This window comes from Crocodylus siamensis, chromosome 1, assembly GCF_052110815.1.
Source record: "Crocodylus siamensis isolate JL-2025a chromosome 1, ASM5211081v1, whole genome shotgun sequence".
Classification (NCBI taxonomy): Eukaryota; Metazoa; Chordata; order Crocodylia; family Crocodylidae; genus Crocodylus; species Crocodylus siamensis.
In genome coordinates, this window is record NC_143395.1 from 207,719 (window position 1) to 227,820 (window position 20,102).

General features: G+C 52.7%; 1 protein-coding gene across 6 annotated transcripts in view; it reads right to left on the minus strand.

Annotated features, from left to right (window-relative positions):
- Positions 1 to 4,775: 4,775 nt before the first annotated feature.
- The window catches only part of EFR3B (EFR3 homolog B), a 131,756-nt gene continuing 116,429 nt past the window's right edge, over positions 4,776 to 20,102 (minus strand). For 5 of the 6 annotated variants that reach the window (XM_090020976.1, XM_090020717.1, XM_090020892.1 and 2 more), the window contains exons 19-23: positions 19,375 to 19,466; positions 17,340 to 17,388; positions 16,685 to 16,791; positions 12,979 to 13,028; positions 4,776 to 11,528 (exon numbers count right to left, since the gene is read on the minus strand). In XM_090020976.1, the coding sequence (XP_089877102.1) occupies positions 11,423 to 11,528; positions 12,979 to 13,028; positions 16,685 to 16,791; positions 17,340 to 17,388; positions 19,375 to 19,466 (404 nt within the window). In that variant the 3' untranslated portion in view covers positions 4,776 to 11,422. The remainder of the gene's footprint in view (positions 11,529 to 12,978; positions 13,029 to 16,684; positions 16,792 to 17,339; positions 17,389 to 19,374; positions 19,467 to 20,102) is intronic. The other variant, XM_090020804.1, reaches the window with a different exon arrangement.

Genomic DNA, 20,102 nt, shown 5'->3' on the forward strand with positions numbered 1-20,102 from the left:
GAATGGCAGCAGGACTCCGGGCATACACAGAAAGGGTGACAGGATGGAGTAACGTGCCCATGCCACAAAATAGCATCACTATTGCTGAGTGATTTATCTTCAGATTCAGCTGCTGGTGAGCACAGCCCTATGGTCAAGAGGTTCTGGTCCTCAAGGCTACTTCATATTTCAATGACATTCATGGCAGTACAGCAAAAACCTAGGTGAGGATTATGTAGGAAAGAACAAGATAGAGAGGCAGCCATGCTAAGGGACCCTCAGCAAGAGGTGGTGATGGCACCTGGACAGAGCGTTCTGCATGGAGAATGCATCTCAGCATCCTTGGGTCTTTCTAGTACCATGTGGCAGAAGGCCTGGAGGGCTGGGCTTGGCCAACCCAATACAGTTTCATAGTTTCATAGTAGCTAGAGTCGGAAGGGACCTAGGTAGATCATCTAGTCCGACCCCCTGCCTTGGCAGGAAAGAGCACCGGGGTCAGATGACCCCGGCAAGGTGCTCATCTAACTTCCTTTTAAAAATCCCCAGGCTAGGAGCCTGCACCACTTCCCCTGGAAGCCGGTTCCAGGCCCTAGCCGCCCTGACTGTGAAGTAGCGCCTCCTAATATCTAATCTAAACCTACCCTCCGCCAGCTTGTGACCGTTATTCCTGGTCACTCCTGGCAGCGCACGGGGGAACAGGGACTCCCCCAATACCTGCTGATCCCCCCTGACCAGTTTGTAGCCGGCCACAAGGTCCCCCCTTAACCTTCTCTTGTGGAGGCTAAACAGGTTCAGGTCCCATAGCCTCTCCTCATAAGGCCTGCCCTGCTGACCCCTGATCATACGAGTGGCCCTCCTCTGAACTCTTTCCATATCGTCCACGTCCCTCTTGAAGTGCGGCGCCCAGAACTGGATGCAGTACTCCAGCTGCGGCCTGACCAGTGCCGCATAGAGGGGGAGGATCACCTCCCTGGACCTACTCGAGAAGCAAGTGCCGCATAGAGGGGGAGGATCACCTCCCTGGAACTGAGCCCAGTTTTACTTGGCAGGTGCCCAAGTTAAGCAGGAGAAAGCCTGGCAGTGGGAAGAAGACAGCTAGGTCATTCCTCTGCGGAGTAGGTGGCTTCCTGGGTTGGACCTGGTTGCAGTCATGGCCTGGGCTGTACACTGACTAGTCCCCAGGCATGGTGGGAAAGCAGCTGATGTTTCAGCTGGGGTCCATCTGTTGGGAAGAGGGCTGGAGGACTGGGCTGAGCGAGTTGAAGAGCTGTGGGGTGGAATCTCTTGTGGAGACTGATGTTGGGGGAGGCAGAAGGGTCATCCCTGACCTGGAAAGGCGGAGTCAGGGGCCAGAACTGAGGAAGCACCTTCCAGCTGAAGGGCAGATGGATGGGAAGCTGCCATTAGAGACATCCTGAGACTGGTACACTGAAAGGGGGTAAAAGCCTAGGCTCCTAGCTGGCCCCCAGAAGATGGGGCCAGTCAGGAGCCCAGCCGCCATGCCCTTCAAATCCAGATGCAGGGAGGCAGACAGCTGTTTCTGGTTCCTGAAGTGACCTACAGTTATGTTTTCTCTGTAAAAAGCAGCACTTAGGTACAACCATCCAACTCAGGGACATTTTTTTTACTGACAATCTGCAAACTTTTTGCCGATGACCAAATTTTTAATAACCGATGTTTTACATAACACCCTTGCACTCTGATTCCCCCTGACTGCGCCCCACACCACGCCACCCCCTGCCCCCAACCCCCGTTCCTCCATCCTGGCAGGAACGCCCATCCATTGTTTCTCCTCCCTTCTGGCCCTGCAGCTCCAGCCTGCTCACACCACCCATCTCCCTGTCCCAGGCAGTGCCTCAGAGTGTGTGGGGCCACATGGCCCTACCTACTTCAAGGAGAGCTGCTATTACAGGCAGGACATGACCAACAGGACACAAAGGCAGAGGTGGGGAACTATGGAGGCTCTCATGGGCCTCAGAGACCTGATGGAGAGTTGCCTGCTCTGTCTGCCCATCAACACTTGCATCCAGCCTGATTCTGATCAAGGATCTTCAATCAAGCTCGTGGTTTCTTAGTTTTCAATGGTTCACCATTTTTACAGACTTTATGGACAAGCATTTTTAGTTTTTTTTTTTAACTTGGGTTGTCCCTAAATTTACAGACAGCTGGCAATCCTGCTGGCACTGTACAAGCACTTAGGACAGAGGATGCACTCCTTTACCACTCACCCCAGCCACAAGCAACTGGGCATGACTTGCAGGCACTCTTACCCACTTTCAGCAAGAAAGTTACAAGAAGCCTTGGACATATCTCTTCCCTCCCTGCCTTCCCACACCATCCATTAGCAAAGGGGTAATCTGCCACCAAGAGATGGGCATGTACATGAGCTAATCTCAGTCTCTAGCCAGTGATTTTTTAATACAGTATTTGTGTCTCCACCACAGCCGTAACCCAGACCATGCTCGCCACTCCCAGGGTATCAGATCATGAACTCCTTTGGGGACAGAGGGGTTTTTTTTTAAGTGGGAACAGCTGCTCTGCCACAGCAGTTGTGGGCACCTGAGGTTATATGGAGGAGGGCTGGTCATGGGTATTCCCAGGAAGGGCAGAGGAGAACTGTGGCAGAAAGCCACCTTGGTTTCTCCCTAAAATCTCTGCCCTGTGACAATGTGATAAAATCTCTGTGCTGTGACCATTTGAGCAGGGTGGGCTCATCAGAGGAGACCGCACCCTTGCCCTGTCTCTTTAGGTAACTTGAGCTAGCTGCTTTCCTGAGGGAGGGGGGGAAACCTGCTCCCTCTGCCTACGGGACTGGTACCTGGGTGAGGGGCATCTACCTGGTGGGCTGGAATCTGCCCGGTAACAGGTGATGTATTTCAAATTGGTTGGCTGGCAGCCAACTGGGGCTGGCCTCCACTGGACCAGTGAATGAGGTCACAGGGGCTATATAAGTAAGGACGGGCGAGGAGGCGGTCTCTTCGGCCATGAGGTGAAGCAGCAGCCAAGCGGGGGACTCAGAGGAACATAAACATCTGAAACTGGCTCTCTCACCCCAAAACTCATGAGCAAGGAACCACCTGCCTCCAAAGGGAAACTTCACTGGCCTTTGGAGGATGCTTGTGAGTAAGCTACTCAAGATCTGGGTAGATATCGAGCTGGCAGTAACTCAGATGCGGGATCAAAAGGCTACCTCAGCCAGACTGTTTGCTCTTTAGGATTTCTAGGATATTGCTCAATCTTGTACCCTATTTTCACCTTACCCCAGTAATCAATAAAGTCCTCCTTTGTGACCGGTGTGGGAGACTTATTGAGGGGTGGGTCTAAATTATGCCTAAGAGGGCCCCTTAGGTCTGTGGACTAAGGGAGACTGTACGTTTTGCCCCCGACTTGGGGAAGTGCCCCAAGTGCCTGTACTGGGTCGAGTACCCGTCGGAATATTAGGCCTGTGTTTCCCCGAGGACACAGGGCCGAGACAGTCTTTTCTCGGGGTGGTGGCAGCTACGTTACCCCCAGACTAGCGAGTGTGCTCTGGGAGAGGGGTCGGCCGAGCATAAGGCGCCCCTACGGAGGCACTCAGAGCCTGGCAGGGGGTCGGGCGCAGGGAGGTGGGCGGCTCAACACAGCCGCAAGAACCATAGGCTCTGACACCTGTCTCCAGTAGTCTAATAGCCGAGGCATGCTAGCGAGCCATGCTCAGACCTATTACTTGAGCAGGCAGAGGGTGTTGCTTATGAGGCATGGCCTTTATTTTTGCCTGTGTCTGAAGAGTTAAAACCACATTGCACTTTTGGTGCGCTCAAGGCACATACCTAGGCCCTGAAATATATGGAAGGACAGATTGTTAGGACACTAAAAACAAGCAGGATGCTGGCATGAAATTACTTTTCTCCAGTAGATCTACGTCTGAGTGCATGGGATTTTCTGTGTGCCCTTCTCTGTGCCCGGGATGGGACCTCATTACTGATTTCATCTAGGTTTTAAGCTCAAGCAGAAGAACCGTGTGCCTTAAGCATAAGAGATGCCTCATGCCAGCCGGCATTGAAGAGATCAGCATAGGAAGAGATGATCTTTTCAACTCCATTCCCCAAAGGCCGATGGGTTGTTAATTCCCACCCGTGGGGACTTGTGAGTCCCATTCTGGAAAACAAACCTTGGAGCATTTAAAAGGAGCAAGACCCAAATAAAATTCTGTAGAAAACCCACCAAGAATCGATGCAGTTGACCCAAGAGCAAACACTTTTATATGATTTTGGAGGACACTAGGAAAAACATGTTACTTCTCCCAAAGGTTCTCTGGGAATCTTCCAAAGGTCTCAGCTCAACGTATCATCGGAAAGGACTGCACATCTGAAGTGAGGGCACCATTAACTAAGATGGAGCATGGCCCCCTGACACTGGGGTATATCAGAGATGGATTTAAAGCAACCTGCTTTTCCTTCTTCCATGCACGACTGGAGCAGAAATTGAATAAATGAGCATGGTTCTACTGACATCAATGGGGATTTGCCATTTTATGTCAGCTGAAACTCTGGCCCACTGACTTCGGCAGAGTCACTCCAGGCGTTTGGGAGCATAAGTGAGGAGAATCAGACCCATGAAATCCAATGTGCAGCCGTCTCCAGCTTGAATACCCGTCAAGAGGATCAACAGGCCATCCCTGTCCTGTCTTGTCTCCATGAAACGCACGTCTGGGTGTGGCAGACCTCCCTTACGCTCCCCAACATGTTCCTACCAGGAGCTACATCAAACCCTAGAACATGACACGTGTCCCTATCAGGAAATATATCAAACCCTGGAACATGACAACATTAACATTTATTTGAAAAGGGCATAAAGATGAAAATATCCTGACCAAAATGTGACCGTAAACCATTCAGACAACATATGCTCCCCCTCAATCTCAACCACCGTCACAAAAATGATACAGTGCTCCCGAAGTACACAAATGGAAACGTACACATGCACCTACACCAGGTTTATATAAATATATTTATATCATATGTATATATATATATACAGTATCTATACTAAACGTGAACATACAAACAGGGCAATTACAGTGCACGTGGGAGACATTTACAAGATGGAGTTCATTGTTTCCAGGTTCGACGCTTAGTGCAAATAGAGCTACCTATTTCCGAGAGGGGAGAAGGAGGAAGCATCTCAGGGTAGGCTGAGAACAAAACATGCTGGTTTTGTGCAAGACAAGAGTAGAAGGGAGATGGTTTCAGTCTCAGCTGTGACCCCACTCAGCACATTCAGAGGCCGCTCAAGCATCACATGGCACCAGTCAAGAATACAAGGATCACCACTATCCCATCAATGACTGGGGAAAGGCAGGGTTGAAGGGACCTCAAGGGATTGTCTAGTTCACCCCTCTTTACTCTGAGGCAGAATTAAGCGTATCAAGACCACCCCTAACAGGCGCCCGTCGAACCCCGGATCACAGGAACGTAGGGCTGGAGGGGACCTCACCTAGTCCAGCCCCCTGCTCAAGGTAGGATCATCCTTGGCTAAACTATCCCTGCCAAAACTATAAGGATAGGGATTTCTGGGGTGACCTGGTCCAGTGCTTAACTCTCCTCAAAGCTGGATGTTTCTTGCCTAATATCTAACCCAAACATCCTAAACCGCAAATTAAGCCGGCTACTGTTTTATCATGGAGAACCAGTAATAGTTGATGTGTCCTTCCTCCGTCTACCTTGGACAAGTGGAAGCTTCCCATTAGCCTTCTCTCTTCCTGACCCAACACACACAATTCACTCCTCCTCCTCCCTTTTTCTGTAAAATGAGGTGCTGAAACTTGGTGCTGAGGCCTTACCAGACCTGGGTAGAGCAGAGTAAATACCTCCAATGTCCTACACAGCACTCTCATTAACAGATCCCAGAATAGCAATTGCCTGTTTTGCGACTGCATCCTATTCTTGACTTATAATCAGCATGTGATACACTGTTATCTCCAGAGGCTTGTCTGCCATGGTGCTGCCTGCACTGTCCATTTGACTTCGAGTTTTTCTCCTTCTTAAGTGCAGTACTTTGCACTTGTCTTGACTAACTCTGAGATTTCAGACCAGATCTCCAGTTGATCCAGGTCTTTGCTTGGCTTTGCATCCAGTTTGAATGACTAGTCCTTTCCTCCAAAGTACGTCCAGTCACTCCCAGCCCAGTGCCTTCTGCAAATTTTAAACAGGCCCCCCAGTTCCCTCCCCCAAATACCGCCTGAACTATAATCACCCCTTCTTGGGCATGTCTACATGTAATTTACACCGGCTTAAATTTACTGCGCAGTAAGCAGAAATAGGTTGGCGTCTACACGTGCAGGCATTAAAGTGTATTAACACTGCGTGTGGACTGACTTGGAACTAAAGTTAGTCCCAAGTCAGTCCACATGCACAGTGTCACAGTGTTACTGTGCGGTAAGGAGTCTATACGTGCGTTATTGTGCAGCAACTAATTGGGCGTAAATTTGATACCTGCATGTTGCAGGTATCCATTTTAAGCGCAAGTCAGTGTAAACCACCATATTTGCTGTGCGATACAGGCCTGCACATGTAGACGTGCGTCCATGCTGCGCAGTAATTTTGGTGACTGCGCAGTAAATGCACATGTGTAGGTGCATCCCCTGTGAACAAAAGAAGCCTAAAGAGACTGACATTGTTATATAGCAGTTGGGTTTCAGCACTGGTGTTCAGACTGAACCTAGCCCACTGTTTGCTTCGGCTAGTTGTAACTCCTTGGCTTTAAAAAAAAAAGTTTATTTTCATTCCATTAAAAAAAAAAGAAATTTTCATTGTGTAATTTTGATTTGCAGCTCCTAGGTCCTCATTTATTTGAGGGAAATGTCCACGCTTTCCGCCCTCATGTTGAAAAATGCCTAAGTGCTGTTTTGCGTTTCTCTTTCCAGGCAGGAGAAAGTAGGTCAACAAGGAGTGAAAACGTTCACTTTAATGAGTGAAAGCACTATTCCCCCTCATATTTTATGTTTTTATTTATAACTTCCCTTGCACACTTTTCAACTAGGAAAAGGAGGAGAAAGAGCTGAAAACAGAAAAAGAGAGCAAATGGGGTAGGGGGAGAGCAAATGGGGGAGAGGGGGCAGAAATCTTCCAAACTTGCCAGGAAAAATCTTGGGAATTTGTTTTATTTTGTTTTGAACTGTTCTAGCTTTTAAAAAATCTTGAAAAATTGTTAGACAAAAAATAACTAAAAAAAATGAAAATAAGTGTGTCCCCCCCCCCAACCAACCAAGAGAAGACCCCTCTCAGATGACCTGTTTCTTGGTTCCCATCATACATAACCAGCAATATAGACCCAACTCGTTCCTCTAGCTTCTTCCCTCCCTTTATTCTGGAGCTCTTGTAGAGAGAGGCCTTTCCTTGGGTGTATGAAAATCGGTAAGTGCCGGGGTAGCAGCACTGGGGCTGAGGGTTACGGGCGCTGCCTGTTTAAAGTGTTCACAGTGCAGATACGGGGTATTCCCGGTTCGGGGGTTACAATCGCCCACCTGTTTTCTCAGACTTGCACACCCCCTCGTGAGCTGCCGAACCGAGCCGGGGCTTCGATGGTCCATAGGGTACATGACAGGGGAGGCACTGAGGGACCGGCTGGGAGGTCGGGGGGTCGGAGGGTCCAGGGGGTCAGGAGGTCCCAGGTCTGGGGGGCCAGGAGGATTCTGCACGGTGTCTCGCTGTTACTGCCTCCTCTCCATGAGCTGAGCAAAGAGGCAGGGAACGGGATCAGCAGGGGCTGACTCCTGCACCCATGGCAGCTGGGGTTTGTCACGGGCAGTGGTTTTCAACCCGTGGTCCGTGGACCCCTGGGGGTCCAAAGGCTATGTCTAAGGGGTCAGTGAAAGATGACGATGATCGATCCAAAGGGCTATCAGGGCCTCAATTAACAACCAGGATAACCAGGAAGGGCTGGCGATGACTTCTCTCCAGCCAGGCACTGCCCCACGCCCCGGCCGTCCAGGCCTGGGGGAACACAGCAGGGCCCTGAGCCTCCACTCCTGGACAGGACGGGAGATGCCAGCCAGTGATGTGACGCTCCTGCGCAGTCGTAACAAGCTACTGCGCATTCAGCATCACCAAGGAGGCACTGGGGGACGCTGCTGGTTACTGCACAGTCATTTAGTACTTGTGTGTGCAAGTATTAAGTGACTACGCAGGAACAGCTGTGCTGGAAGCGTCTCGTGTCCATGCAGCCACCAGGTCCGAAACATCTTTTAGTTCATATTCCAAAGCTGGCAGATTGCCGCTTGGCAGCACCTTGTTAAAGTGCTTTGGACTTGACAGTCCATTTGTCCTGCAATGTGCCTTGTCCGCTATGATCCTGCCACGCGGAAGCAAACACAACCTCAAATGAGGATTCTCCATTCTGGAACATTTTAGACCCTTTTTTGCACAGGAACGAATGGCGGCGCAAGGCACGGGGCAGTGACGAACCAGATCCTTCCAAGCTGCTGTTTGCTGTTTCATTCCAATGCTTAGAAAACACCTGGGAAAAAGGAGCTCTTGGTGAAAAGTCTTTTTTTTTAATAATATATTTTATGTTCCAGGTCAAATTAGCCAAATCATGTCGACTGAGCAGAACTCAATTGCTCCAAAAACTGCATCGACTGAGCAGGCGGAACGCAATCGTTCTAAACACCGTGTCTGGTGCTACAACGGAGAAGCATCTTTCATCCCAGGCTCTCACCCTGGGATTTCAGATGCTCCCAAATCCCTTGGCAGGCATCCTACGTGCACGCCCAAGCCTGGATGTCTTGGGGTTCAGATGCCCCCCAGATACTGCAGCCAAGCATCATCCATCCCAGACTCTTTAGTTCCCCGTGGGTGGAAAAATCTCTCTCCTGCATTCAAACCTGTGGCCGGCAGTCACGGAGGACTACCTGCGTGCGGTAGCCAAGAGGCCTAATTGCTCTCCTTGGCTCTGCAATCTGTAAAGCATTCCCCATTTCTTCTCACATGGCCTTGTGGAAAACCCTGTGAGCGGAGCAGGCAAGTCAGACCAGGGTGCGGTGCTGAGAAACGTTTCGGGGCTAGAAATGAATCAAGAAGATCCCAGGGGGAGAGAGGGAGGGAATGACAGAGAAGGAGGCCCCCTCTGCATCCCAAGAACCACCTCGTTAACGGCACGGCGGTCTTTCCAGGTTGGCTTGGCCAACACACGTAGGTCCAGCCATGCAGCAAACAACCAACTGTGCAGCAAACTAGCCGCGCGCTTAACCGGCAGCCGTGCATGGGTTTAAAACGCCCAGCCATAGAGCTAAAAGTGACCTGCAAAGAGGGGGGGAAGAGGGACAGAAATACAATGGTCTCCTCTTTAAAATGAGCCATGATGATTTCTCATGGGTCTTTCCAGAGAAGGAACATTTTTTCTTGTGGTTTTTCACAAGAAAACATGAATCTGTTCTTTAAATGTTTCGCCTCCCCAGAGAGAGAGGCAAAAGACTCTCACTTGGGAAAAAGGCTTTTACTGGCAAAACTTTGCTACCATCTCCCTTTCAATTAAAAGATGAAAAAGCTCCAGTCCCTTCCACGTCTCCTGGTCCTCCAGGGAGACTCCCCCCCGCCAAAGACTGGAAAGAAAATTTTGATTTTAACAAAGTAAATGAAAGGAAACAATAAAAAATAATCCTTCCAAGCCATTTGCAAACCAAAGCAAAATACGGGATGTCAAGGCATGAAACCAGATTTTCTATGTGCTTTGCAAGTCGCTCTTAAGGGCGTTTTCTTCTGTGCACACCTAAGGGGGAAGATTTTTAAGGGCTGCATCTTCATGAGATCCAGACTAGATGGAGGACCAGAGGCTTAATCCACAGTCCGTTGGAGACTGCAGGGGGGGGAGGGGGGCTACAGACCCCTCAAGCACCCTCCTCTGTTACTGATTGTAACATGGAGGGGGGTCAAGTTGAGAATGAGCTAAACAAGGGTGTTTCTGCTCCTTTACTGGAAGGATTTTGCTGAACGATCGAACTCGGAGTGCGACAAAGCCCAAACATTGGAAATTTCAACTGCCCATGGACCACTGTCCTCCCACAAAACCAGCAGGATTATAATCCACATGACCAGGTGGTTCCCACGATGCCCATGGGTCACGTCTTCATGCAGACACTCCCAGTTTTCCTACCCTGGAGCATCGGGCTGGCCTATGGGATATGCCAGGGATGACAGCGATAATGCCTAATTCACTCCTCCAACCTGCCTGCTGCATCTGCTTTCTGGGTCCTCCCAGGCTCTCACCTGTCCTTAGTCCTCCCTGCAGGACACACTGCCTGGGGGCTTGGGGACCATGATTCACACCAGAAGGGCAGAATTACCCCCCACCCCCTGACATCCACCCACAGATTGAAGAAGGATCAGGGGTTGCATCCTAATCATATACCCTCATGCACACAGCAAGCCCCTCAGGCCCCATCCTCCCACTCCCAAGTCTTCAACCCCGTGCCTAGTGGAGAATCACCCTTAGCTTCTAGCAGTATAGATCTCATGAGACACAGCAGAGCTGTTCGGGTTGCTTCCACTTGCCCCATACAACGAGCCATGGGGATCCATTGCCATTTTGCTTGCGAACCTGCAGGAAGACACTACTGTGAAAGAGGGATCTGCCCTGCGGGATCCCATCTGTGGATTACATCTCCTGTCTCATCGTCACTGCAAACGCCAACGCACACCCACAGAGTGGGAACCTGGGGCACAAAAATCCCTTGCAGAGAACCAAGACGCCTCGTTGGCTCTCCCCAGGCGGGCCTGCCAGTCACTCAGAGGTTACACACCACTCTGTGCCATTGAAAGGCAACCACGATGCACCTTTGCACTCTTGGGGCCATGCACACTTGGCTCCAGCTATGCCGGAGCTAGGCAGGATGCTGTGCTAGGGGGTGACAAGTCCCTTTCTGGCTATCAAACCTTGAGCTTCCACCAAAAGCACCTTGCTAAGACCTCCCTCCAGCCTGGCCCCAGGCAGGTGGCTGTGACATCCCAGCTGGCATGGCGTGGCGTGGTGGAGGTCAGTGTGCCAACTGCATCCTTTTTGGAGTAGGAACATCTAACCCCCTGCTCCCCAGCTAGATAAAGAAACCTCTTGACCCGCTTCTGCCAAAAACATCCACCCCCCCTGCATGGTCCCTGGTCCCTGAACCCATGAAACTGCTGTTGGGAGCCACTCGAGTCTCCTGCATCATCAGCTGGATAAGAAGAAAGCAAGCCACTGTGTACAGGACATTCAAGTGACTGAGGTTACTGAAGAGTCCTGGGGGCATTCTCCGTCCAAGTGGCTCTGCAAGAGGGAAGATGGGTTGGAAAGTCCTCCGAAGAACGGAGCTCTTGTGATGGTCATTGGTTTCCTCTCCATTTTCATCCATGCAGAAGGCGCCTGCTCTCACCCTTCCCGGCTCCATCTGAACTGGGGTCTGGCCTTCCCTCGGCACCTGCTCCGCCTCTCAGTACACGCACAGGTCTGGGAACTTCATCTCGTACACAGGGATGGAGTGGTTCTGGGGCTGGCCATAAGCAGCGGTGATGGTGCCCGAGGGGCTGGGAGGGGGTCTGAAAGGTCAGAGAGAAGCAAGGTTGTTTTAAAGGGGCATTTCCATGCTAGATCACATCTGAAAACCAGCTGCTTGACCCAAGGGGGGATGTTCCCTGCTGTCAGGGAAGACCAGAGGAGCTCAGGTCCATCACTGTGAACCCTGATGCTGCACAGGCATAGGTTCACATGCACAACTCCATAGCAAAAGCAAATGGAGATGGGAAAGGACCAAAATACCCAGCTGAAACCACCCACCGCCCGGGGACTCAGGAGAGACCCACCAGCAGATGAGAGGCAATGGGAGCAACAGCAAACCCAGATCCCAGGGAAGACCCAGCCCATGATCAGCCCTTCCCAGGCTCTGCTCTGTCCCCCTTGCACACAGGGTCCAGAGCTGGAAGCTCCAAGGGGGAGAGAAGCCAGTTGTCTCCCCTATCCTGATGGCCTGGGCACACCTCCAGCACCAGAGCAGATCATGCCCTGTCCTCAACCCCTCATCATCCATCCCCATAGCCGTGTCCCAACACACAGGTCACTTATTCATGATGTTCACACGGCTTCCAACAGTGTTGCCTGCTCCCAACGGCAGCTATTAGCCAGACAAGCCTCGACACGTTGCTAGGCATTGCTAAGGAGGGCTCCGAAGTCCCCAGAACAATTACCAACGTATAATAGGCAGCCAGATTGATACAGGGCCCTTTATAGAGAGCCCTAGAGTCAGAGATGGGCTGTAAGGCACCTGCAGAGGTCACATCTAGTCCAACCCCTCTGAGGCAGGATCAGCCCTGTCCTGTACAAACCCACTGGGCAAAATTACACAGTCAGGCCTGACCCAGCACCAGGCATTGCACCCAACCCTGCCACAGGGAAAGCAGGGGGACCACGGTGATTACTGTCCTGCTTCTCTAAAAGGTGGTTAATAGATGCTTGACATATCCCAGGCAGAGGCCGTGCCTCTGTTACAGCACCTCCACAGTCCATACCCACCTGAGCAAGGGGTACAATTCCTTCCTGACCCCACATATGGCAATTAGTCTGATCCTGAGCACAGGGGCAAGCAGGAGCATTAGCACAGCCCAGTCCCCATCCCTAGCCTGGGCTGTAGCTAAGGGAGGCTTAAAAAACCCCTGAAGCAGCCCCCCTGAAGCAGAAAAGGTGGGGAGGGGGCAACTAGCAAAGCCCAGAAGTGAAATCTCCATAGCAGAGCACAGGCATAACAACACCCAGATCATCCCCGCCCAGTGGCTGTCCACCCTCTTCTCAAACACCCCCAGTGATGGATAGTCCGCACCTTCCCCAGCTGTCTATCCCACTGGACATTTGCTTGCCAGGAGCCCCGCAAAAGGTCACTAGATGCAGCAACAGAATCAATACGCTGGCAGCACTGCCTTGCAGAGGGATCCCATGGAGACCCCCAGCCCCAGCCTGACTCTGACCCTGCCTCCCCAAGCAAATTCTGTCACTCACCGGATAGTGATCTCGAAGATCTGGTTCAGCTTGCTCTGCAGCAGCGTCGCCTGCAACAACAACGGAGGACGTTAGCTGGAGGCAGCACCCAAAAGGAGTGCTCCTTCCAAGGGTTGTGCACAGGCACACGGCTTCAGGCCAGTGTGAGCAGGGCGCTGCTGTACCCCCACCCTCCCAGCCGGCATGCAGGCCATATGTTGGGGGTATCTAATGTTGTGAAATGGCTGAGCAACGCAGGCAGCAACTCATGTGGGGGCATTTTTTCACCCAAGTCAGTGCACAATCAGCCCAGCAGGGCTGCCTTGCTGGATCTCCCAGAGGAGATGGGTCCAGCCCCCTAGCAGTGATGTGTCTTAAAGTTTCCCAGGAATAGTAACAGAGTCCTAGAGCCATGGGGCTGGCAGGGCCCTGCAGCAGTCACATCTAGTCCAGTCCCTGCCTGAGGCAGGGTCAGCACTGTCCAAACCAGCCTGGACAAATCCATTTTTTAGCAAAATTTTGCAGTCAGCCCTGGCATAGCACCAGGCATCGTGCCTGCCCCTGCCCCAGGGAAAGCAGGGGGACTGCGGCAGTCAATGTCCTGCTGCTGCAAAGGCACTGCTGCTGCAAAGGGCGTTAATATACGTTCAAAAGATCCCAGGCAGAGGCCATGACCCTGCTACAGAGGAAGGCAACCACCTCCTCTCCCCAGTCTGCACCAATTGGACCAGGGGGAAAATTCCTTCCTGACCCCAAATGCAGCATCGGTCTAACCCTGAACAGAGGGGAAAGACCCCCTAGCTGGGACCCTCTGGATTTGAGTCCCAGCAGGAGGGGGTGCTGCCTTATCCCCAGCCTGGGCTGCAGCCAACACCCGGCACCCCTAACGAAGGCTTAATAAGACCCTGACACATGTAGCATTAGAGGTGGGGAGATGGGAATTCCCTTTAGGCATCATGCAGCCCCCACTAAAGCCCAGAAGCTGGGGAAATATCCATAGCAGAACTCAGGTATCACTACATCCAGATCAGCCCTGATCAGCCCCAGTCCAAGCTCTTCTTGAGGAGGTGGGGCCTGGCCAAACTCACTTGGAGGATATTGCGGCCTCACTGCCTTCCCCTTATAGTTTCAATGAGGTGTGACATTGCTCCCTTCCTGTCCTAATGTTGGTAGGTGCCTAAAGAGCTGCTTTGCTCTGCACCTCAAGCTGTCAAGAATGTGTCAAAGGTCTACCAGCGCCCATCAGGCTGGCATGGGTACCTATAGCCAGTGGTACCCAAAGGTCGAGCATCCCAGCCAGTCACCTCTGATTCCCTGGCCTGAATGACCAGATGCCTATTGCCAACCTCTGGTATCACTCAAGACATAGATTCACCCCTTGGGACCTGCAGAGAGACCCCTTAACCCTCTGCCATAGGCAGAGCACTTGTCGTTCACCTTGGACACTGCAGCACTGGCGCCGAAAGGTCTCACCCTGGGCACGGCTCGAGAGCTCTTGTGCCTCATTCAGCGAGACACACACCTGCTGGGAGCCAAACGGCCGGCTCATCTTCGATAACTGCTTGATAACCATTGTCTCCTAGCTAAAAGAGAGGCGCACACCCAATGGCAGGGAGGGGCCATCCCCAGGGAGGATTATACCGCAGCTGCTCAGGGCTGCAGGGGGGGGTCAGGAAGGCCAAGGCAGAGATGGGACTGGGACTAGCTTCCCGGATCAAGCACAACAAGAAGTCCTTTTTTAAATACATCGGGGGCAAAAAGAAGGTACCGGGTAACATGGGGCCCCTGCAAGACATGCTAGGAAATCCGGTCGTCACACCAGATGACAAAGCTAACCTATTTAATGACTTCTTTGCCTCCATTTTCCTGAGCAGGGACCGGATCAGCCCCCCCACCGGGCCCCCCTCAGGCCCCAGGGGAGGCGCACCCAGGCCCAGGGCCAGGGCGGATCTAGTCGGGGAGCGTCTGGAGGGACTGGATGTGTTCAAATCAGCCAGTCTGGATGATCTCCACCCCCGAGTGCTGAGGGAACTGGCTGCGGTCATTGCGGGACCCCTGGCACGGCTGTACGAGCACTCGTGGGGCTCTGGTGTGGGGCCAGAGGACTGGAAGAGGCCAATGTGGTTCCCATCTTCAAAAAGGGGAGGAAGGAGGACCCGGGAAACTATAGCCCCATCAGTCTTTCCTCGATCCTGGGCAAGGTTTTTGAGAGAGTTATCCTGGCACATGTCCACGAGGGGCCGGGGGGGAGATTATGCTCAGGGGAAACCAACACGGGTTCATTAGCGGCAGGTCCTGTCAGACCAACCTGGTGGCCGTCTACGACCAGGTCACCAAATCCTTAGACACAGGGGTAGCCGTAGACATAGTCTTCCGGGACTTTTGGAAGGCCTTCGACACTGTCTCTCACCCCGTTCTCATTAAGAAACTGGGGGCTGTGGTGTCGACACCCCCACAGTCAGATGTGTCGCCAACTGGCTGGAGGGCCACACCCAGAGAGCGGTGGTGGACGGGTCACATTCAGCCTGGAAGGACGGGGGCAGTGGTGTCCCACAGGGCTTGGTCCTCAGGCCCGCACTGTTCAACATCTTCATCAGCAACTTGGACGAGGGGGTAAAAAGCACTTGTTCAAATTTGTTGATGACACTAAGAGGTGGGGGGATGTGGGCATGCTAGAAGGGAGCAATAGGCTGCAGTCGGACCTAGACAGGTTACAGGGGTGGGCGGATGAGAATAGGATGGGATTCAACACAGACAAGTGCAAGGTGCTGCACCTGGGGAGGAACAACCGGCACCATACCTACAGGCTGGGGAACTCTCTTTTCGTCAGTGCAGAGGCAGAAAAGGATCTTGGAGTCATCATTGATGCCAAGATGAACATGGGCCGGCAGTGTGGGGACGCGGTCAGGAAGGCCAACCGCGCCTTGTCGTGCATCCACAGATGCATCTCGAGCAGGGCCAGGGAGGTGATCCTCCCCCTCTGTGCGGCACTGGTCAGGCCGCAGTTGGAGTACTGCGTCCAGTTCTGGGCGCCGCACTTCAGGAGGGATGTGGATAGCATGGAGAGGGTCCAGAGGAGGCCACTCGCATGATCAGGGGGCAGCAGGGCAGGCCCTACGAGGACAGGCTGCGGGACCTGAACCTGTTCAGCCTCCACAAGAGAAGGCTGAGGGGGATCTTGTGGCCTGTTACAAACCAGTCAGGGGGGACCAGCAGGCACTGGGGGAGTCCCTGTTCCCCCAAGCACCGCCAGGAGTGACCAGGAATAACGGTCACAAGCTGGCAGAGGGGAGGTTTAGGCTAGATATCAGGAGGCGCGACTTCACGGTCAGGGCAGCTAGGGTCTGGAACCAGCTTCCAAGAGAAGTGGTGCTGGCTCCTACCCTGGGGGTCTTTAAGAGGAGGCTAGACACCTACCTGGCTTGGGTCGTTTGACCCCAGTACTCTTTCCTGCCATGGGAGGGGGTCAGACTCGATGATCTGCTCAGGTTCCTTCCAACCCTACTAACTATGAAACTATCTGACCCCCGTGTCACTGCAGGGCTCGAGCTTGGAGCCCACCCCCACAACCACCTGTAGTGTCCCAGTTTGAGGAGCAAGGGGACCCAGCGGGAGCAGTAGTGGGGTGTTTGCCCGCAGCAGGTCATGGGGTCCCCTTTGCGGTGCATCTTGCTGCGGTCGTTTCCCTCCGGAGCCCACCGCAGGGCCAAGGAGGTGGGCGACTCACCCGGGCGCCGCAATGGGCAGCGATCTCTTCGAAGGGAGCCTTCTGGAACTTCTCCACCACCTGCCGCCGGCGTTCGCGCTCCTGCTCCTCCACCGCCACGCTGTCTACTGGAGCACACAAAAGAGGGGAGGAAGGAGACGGAGTAATGGGGAGGGGACCGATTCTAGCCCCAGCATCCAGGGGGAATCGTGCCAGGCCCAGCCCTTGGGGCACCTAATGGCAGACTCTGGGCCAAAGGGAGCAGAGAGGATGCAGAGCTCATTCCAGCTCCAACATGCCGCGATCTCCCCCGCCACGGCAAGGTACGGCAAGGGTCCTTTCCCCGTGCTCCGAACCACACAGGCTCTGTTGGGAGCTGCAAAGCACGGTCCCACGGGGGCATCCAGACAGCAAAGCACCCGGGATCGAGGACTACTTTAGTGAAGAAGCCAGGAGGGTTTAGCTTGCAGACAAGGAGATGGAGATGGGACAGGACAGCAGGTTCCCAGTCCCCAAAAAGTCAGACTGGGCACATGTAATGGTTTTAAACTGCAGCAGGGCAGGGATAAAGCATGCTTGGGGAAAAATCTCCCTGACTGGGAAGAACACACACACACATGTGCGCGCGTGCATGCCCTCCACCTTCCCTGTACATGCAGCTCACTCAATAGCTTACCAATGGCTTTCTTCAGTGTTTCATACGTGATCTCCTCCGCGGGTGCTCTCTAGGGGAAGAAAACAAGCAGCATCATCTCTGTTGGGCAGCTAGTCTGGCAGCAAGGGAAAGCAGGGTCAAGCTTGGGTGGTCCAGCTATACACCAATGCCTAATTCTTGCTGCAGTAGGCCTCACCCCATAGAAAGCAACACCTTTCTGGAAGGCATCTACTTGCGACTGGGCTTCATACAGGAGTGAAATGCAATCGTCTGACAGAAAGGTCAGATAAACTGGCCTTGAACTCGATAGACCCATGCAGGCACCAAAACTAGGACAGCGTAGGCCTTATTAGGCCATACATTAATCATAGAAATCAAAGAAAGGTTGGGTTAGAAGGCCCTCCAGACGTCATATATAGTCCAACCCTCTGCCTGAGGCAGGATGAGCCCTGTGCAAACTACCCCAGAGAAATCCATTATCTCACCGATTAGTAAAACTACACCGTCAACCCTAACAATTGAGCTCAGTTTAGGACCTACAATGCACCTAAACACTAACGCACATGACCAGCCGGTACGTGGCACCAGTCAGGAGACTTGCAGTGAGGTACAGGCCAGAGGCAGGTAGTGCTCTCCAAGCCTAATACAAGCATCAAGGGCTCCTAAACCCCCTTTTATCCACTGATCAGAACAAACGTACGTCTGCAGCATGCACTTTGCAAATACTAAACCACACATCCTCGTTGTCACCAGATAATCTGACCTGCATGCTCAGTAGGAAAACGTGTTTACCAGGTCCCCCGATCCTGATACATCCCATCCTTATATTGGGGTCCTGTCCAGTATTATCTATCATGCCATAACCGCAAGCCTTGTGAGGAGTCCAAACAGTCTAACCACTTTGTTTTCCCAGCACTTCCTAATCACAGACTCATTGAAAAGTAGGACTGGAAGAGATTTTGGCGGTTGCATCTAGTCTAATCCTTTGCTTGAGGCAGGATCAATTCCAACTGAACCATCCCAGAAAAATCCTGGTGTGACCTGTTCCTAAAACCACACCATCCTCCCTGCTGCACAGCTGCAACGCATATTGCCCAGAGACACCAAAAGCACCTGCATCTACTACAGGTAGAGTAGAGGGGTTGAGGGATTCCTGTGCCCTGCTGCTACAAGGGTTGTTAAAATGCACTCGAGAGATCGAAGAAAGAGGGTCGCACCCCTGCTACAGAGGAAGGCAAAACCCCCATAGTGTGCACCGATCTGACCGTGAGATAAAACACCTTCCTGATCCCAAATGTGATGACTGGTCTGACTCCAAGCACAGGCAAACTAAACCCTCCAGGTTTAGTCCAGCACTGGCAGAGCCCAATCAAAATCCCCAATGATGGCTGCAAGGTGAATAAACCCCCCCGGACACATGTAGCAATAGGCGAGGAATGTATGCAATGCAATACATATGCAAAGTATGGTATCGCCTAGCTCCATTTGCAGCAAGACTACTTTGGTCAATGTCTTTAGCAAAACCTGAGTGGCATCGTGCACAAGTGGGGAGGCTGTTGGGATCTAGGTTGGGACTGCAGGGTCTCCACAGGCGTTGTCCACCCCTCTTCTCAATCACTTAGACCTAAGATCCCCCTTGCTACACTCAAGACCCAGCCCCATGCCCCTTGGCAAATGCCAGCTCTGAGCTTCCTCCCATCTTTCGACTGCAGAAAAACCCTGGAGCCATTCTGCTGCAAAGCACGCAGCTGGGCGGGGGGTTGGACACTGCTGGGTTGATCTTGCAAATCCTGCATAGGTGTTGGCACGCCTGTGACAGTGCTAATGTTGTGTGGCACCCTTGAAAAGACCTCGTGGCACCCCGGAGCACTGCAAAGCCTCTGGACTTGCTGCCCACCACACCCTGAGCAAGTGCCCCCCTGCCACGCCAGCCAGCCCCATGCAGGGAAAGGCTCAGACAGCTGCGCGCTGATGTGCCACCACCAGCCAGCCACAGCATCCACCCTCCGCTCCCCTCAAGCCCTGCGGTGCCAGGACGGTGGCAGAAGAGGGGTACCTCCTCCTTCTCGGGGCTGTTTCTTGACTCCACTTCCACCTGCAGGGAAATGGTCTCCCCGATGCTCTTCCTCTTAGACAAGCGATCTTCATCTGGAAGGCAAGGAAAAGGCCAACCCCGTCAGCAAGGCAGGGGCTGGGAAACATCTTCCCCCTCCCCTTCCCCCTGTTTGGGACAGCAGGCAGGAGACAGCAGAACTTGTTCCTTCCCACCCTAGAGCACATAGCTCCCTTCACCATAGCATGCAGGTACGTGCCCGGTATCTTGCTCTTCCAGCATCCTGTGAAGCTGGGCCCTGCTGCTGGCCCCATGTGGCAGATGGGACATGGAGGCCATGAGACACCACAACCCTATTTCACCTCTCAAGCTCCTGTGTGGAAATAGGGGCCTGAGTGCTTTCCCCTTCCACCCTGCTCGAGCCCCTGAAAAGCCATTAGTGTGCCATCATATACCATATTGTCCAAATAGCACACCCTCCTCCCCCAAATAAGACACACACCTGGGGTTTTTTGGAAGGCAAAAAGATTTTTTTTCCAGAGTTACAGCTACACAGAGCAGGGACAGAGCCTAATCTTCAGCTCACTCACCCTCCCTTTTCCTGCTTAACCAAAAGCCAAAACCCTAGCTCCTGAAGACTGGTGACCGTGGGTATTGCTACGATTTTGAAAAGAGCTATAAAGTCTGAAGGGTGTGAAATAAGAGAAAAGAGACCAGGACTATATAGCAGA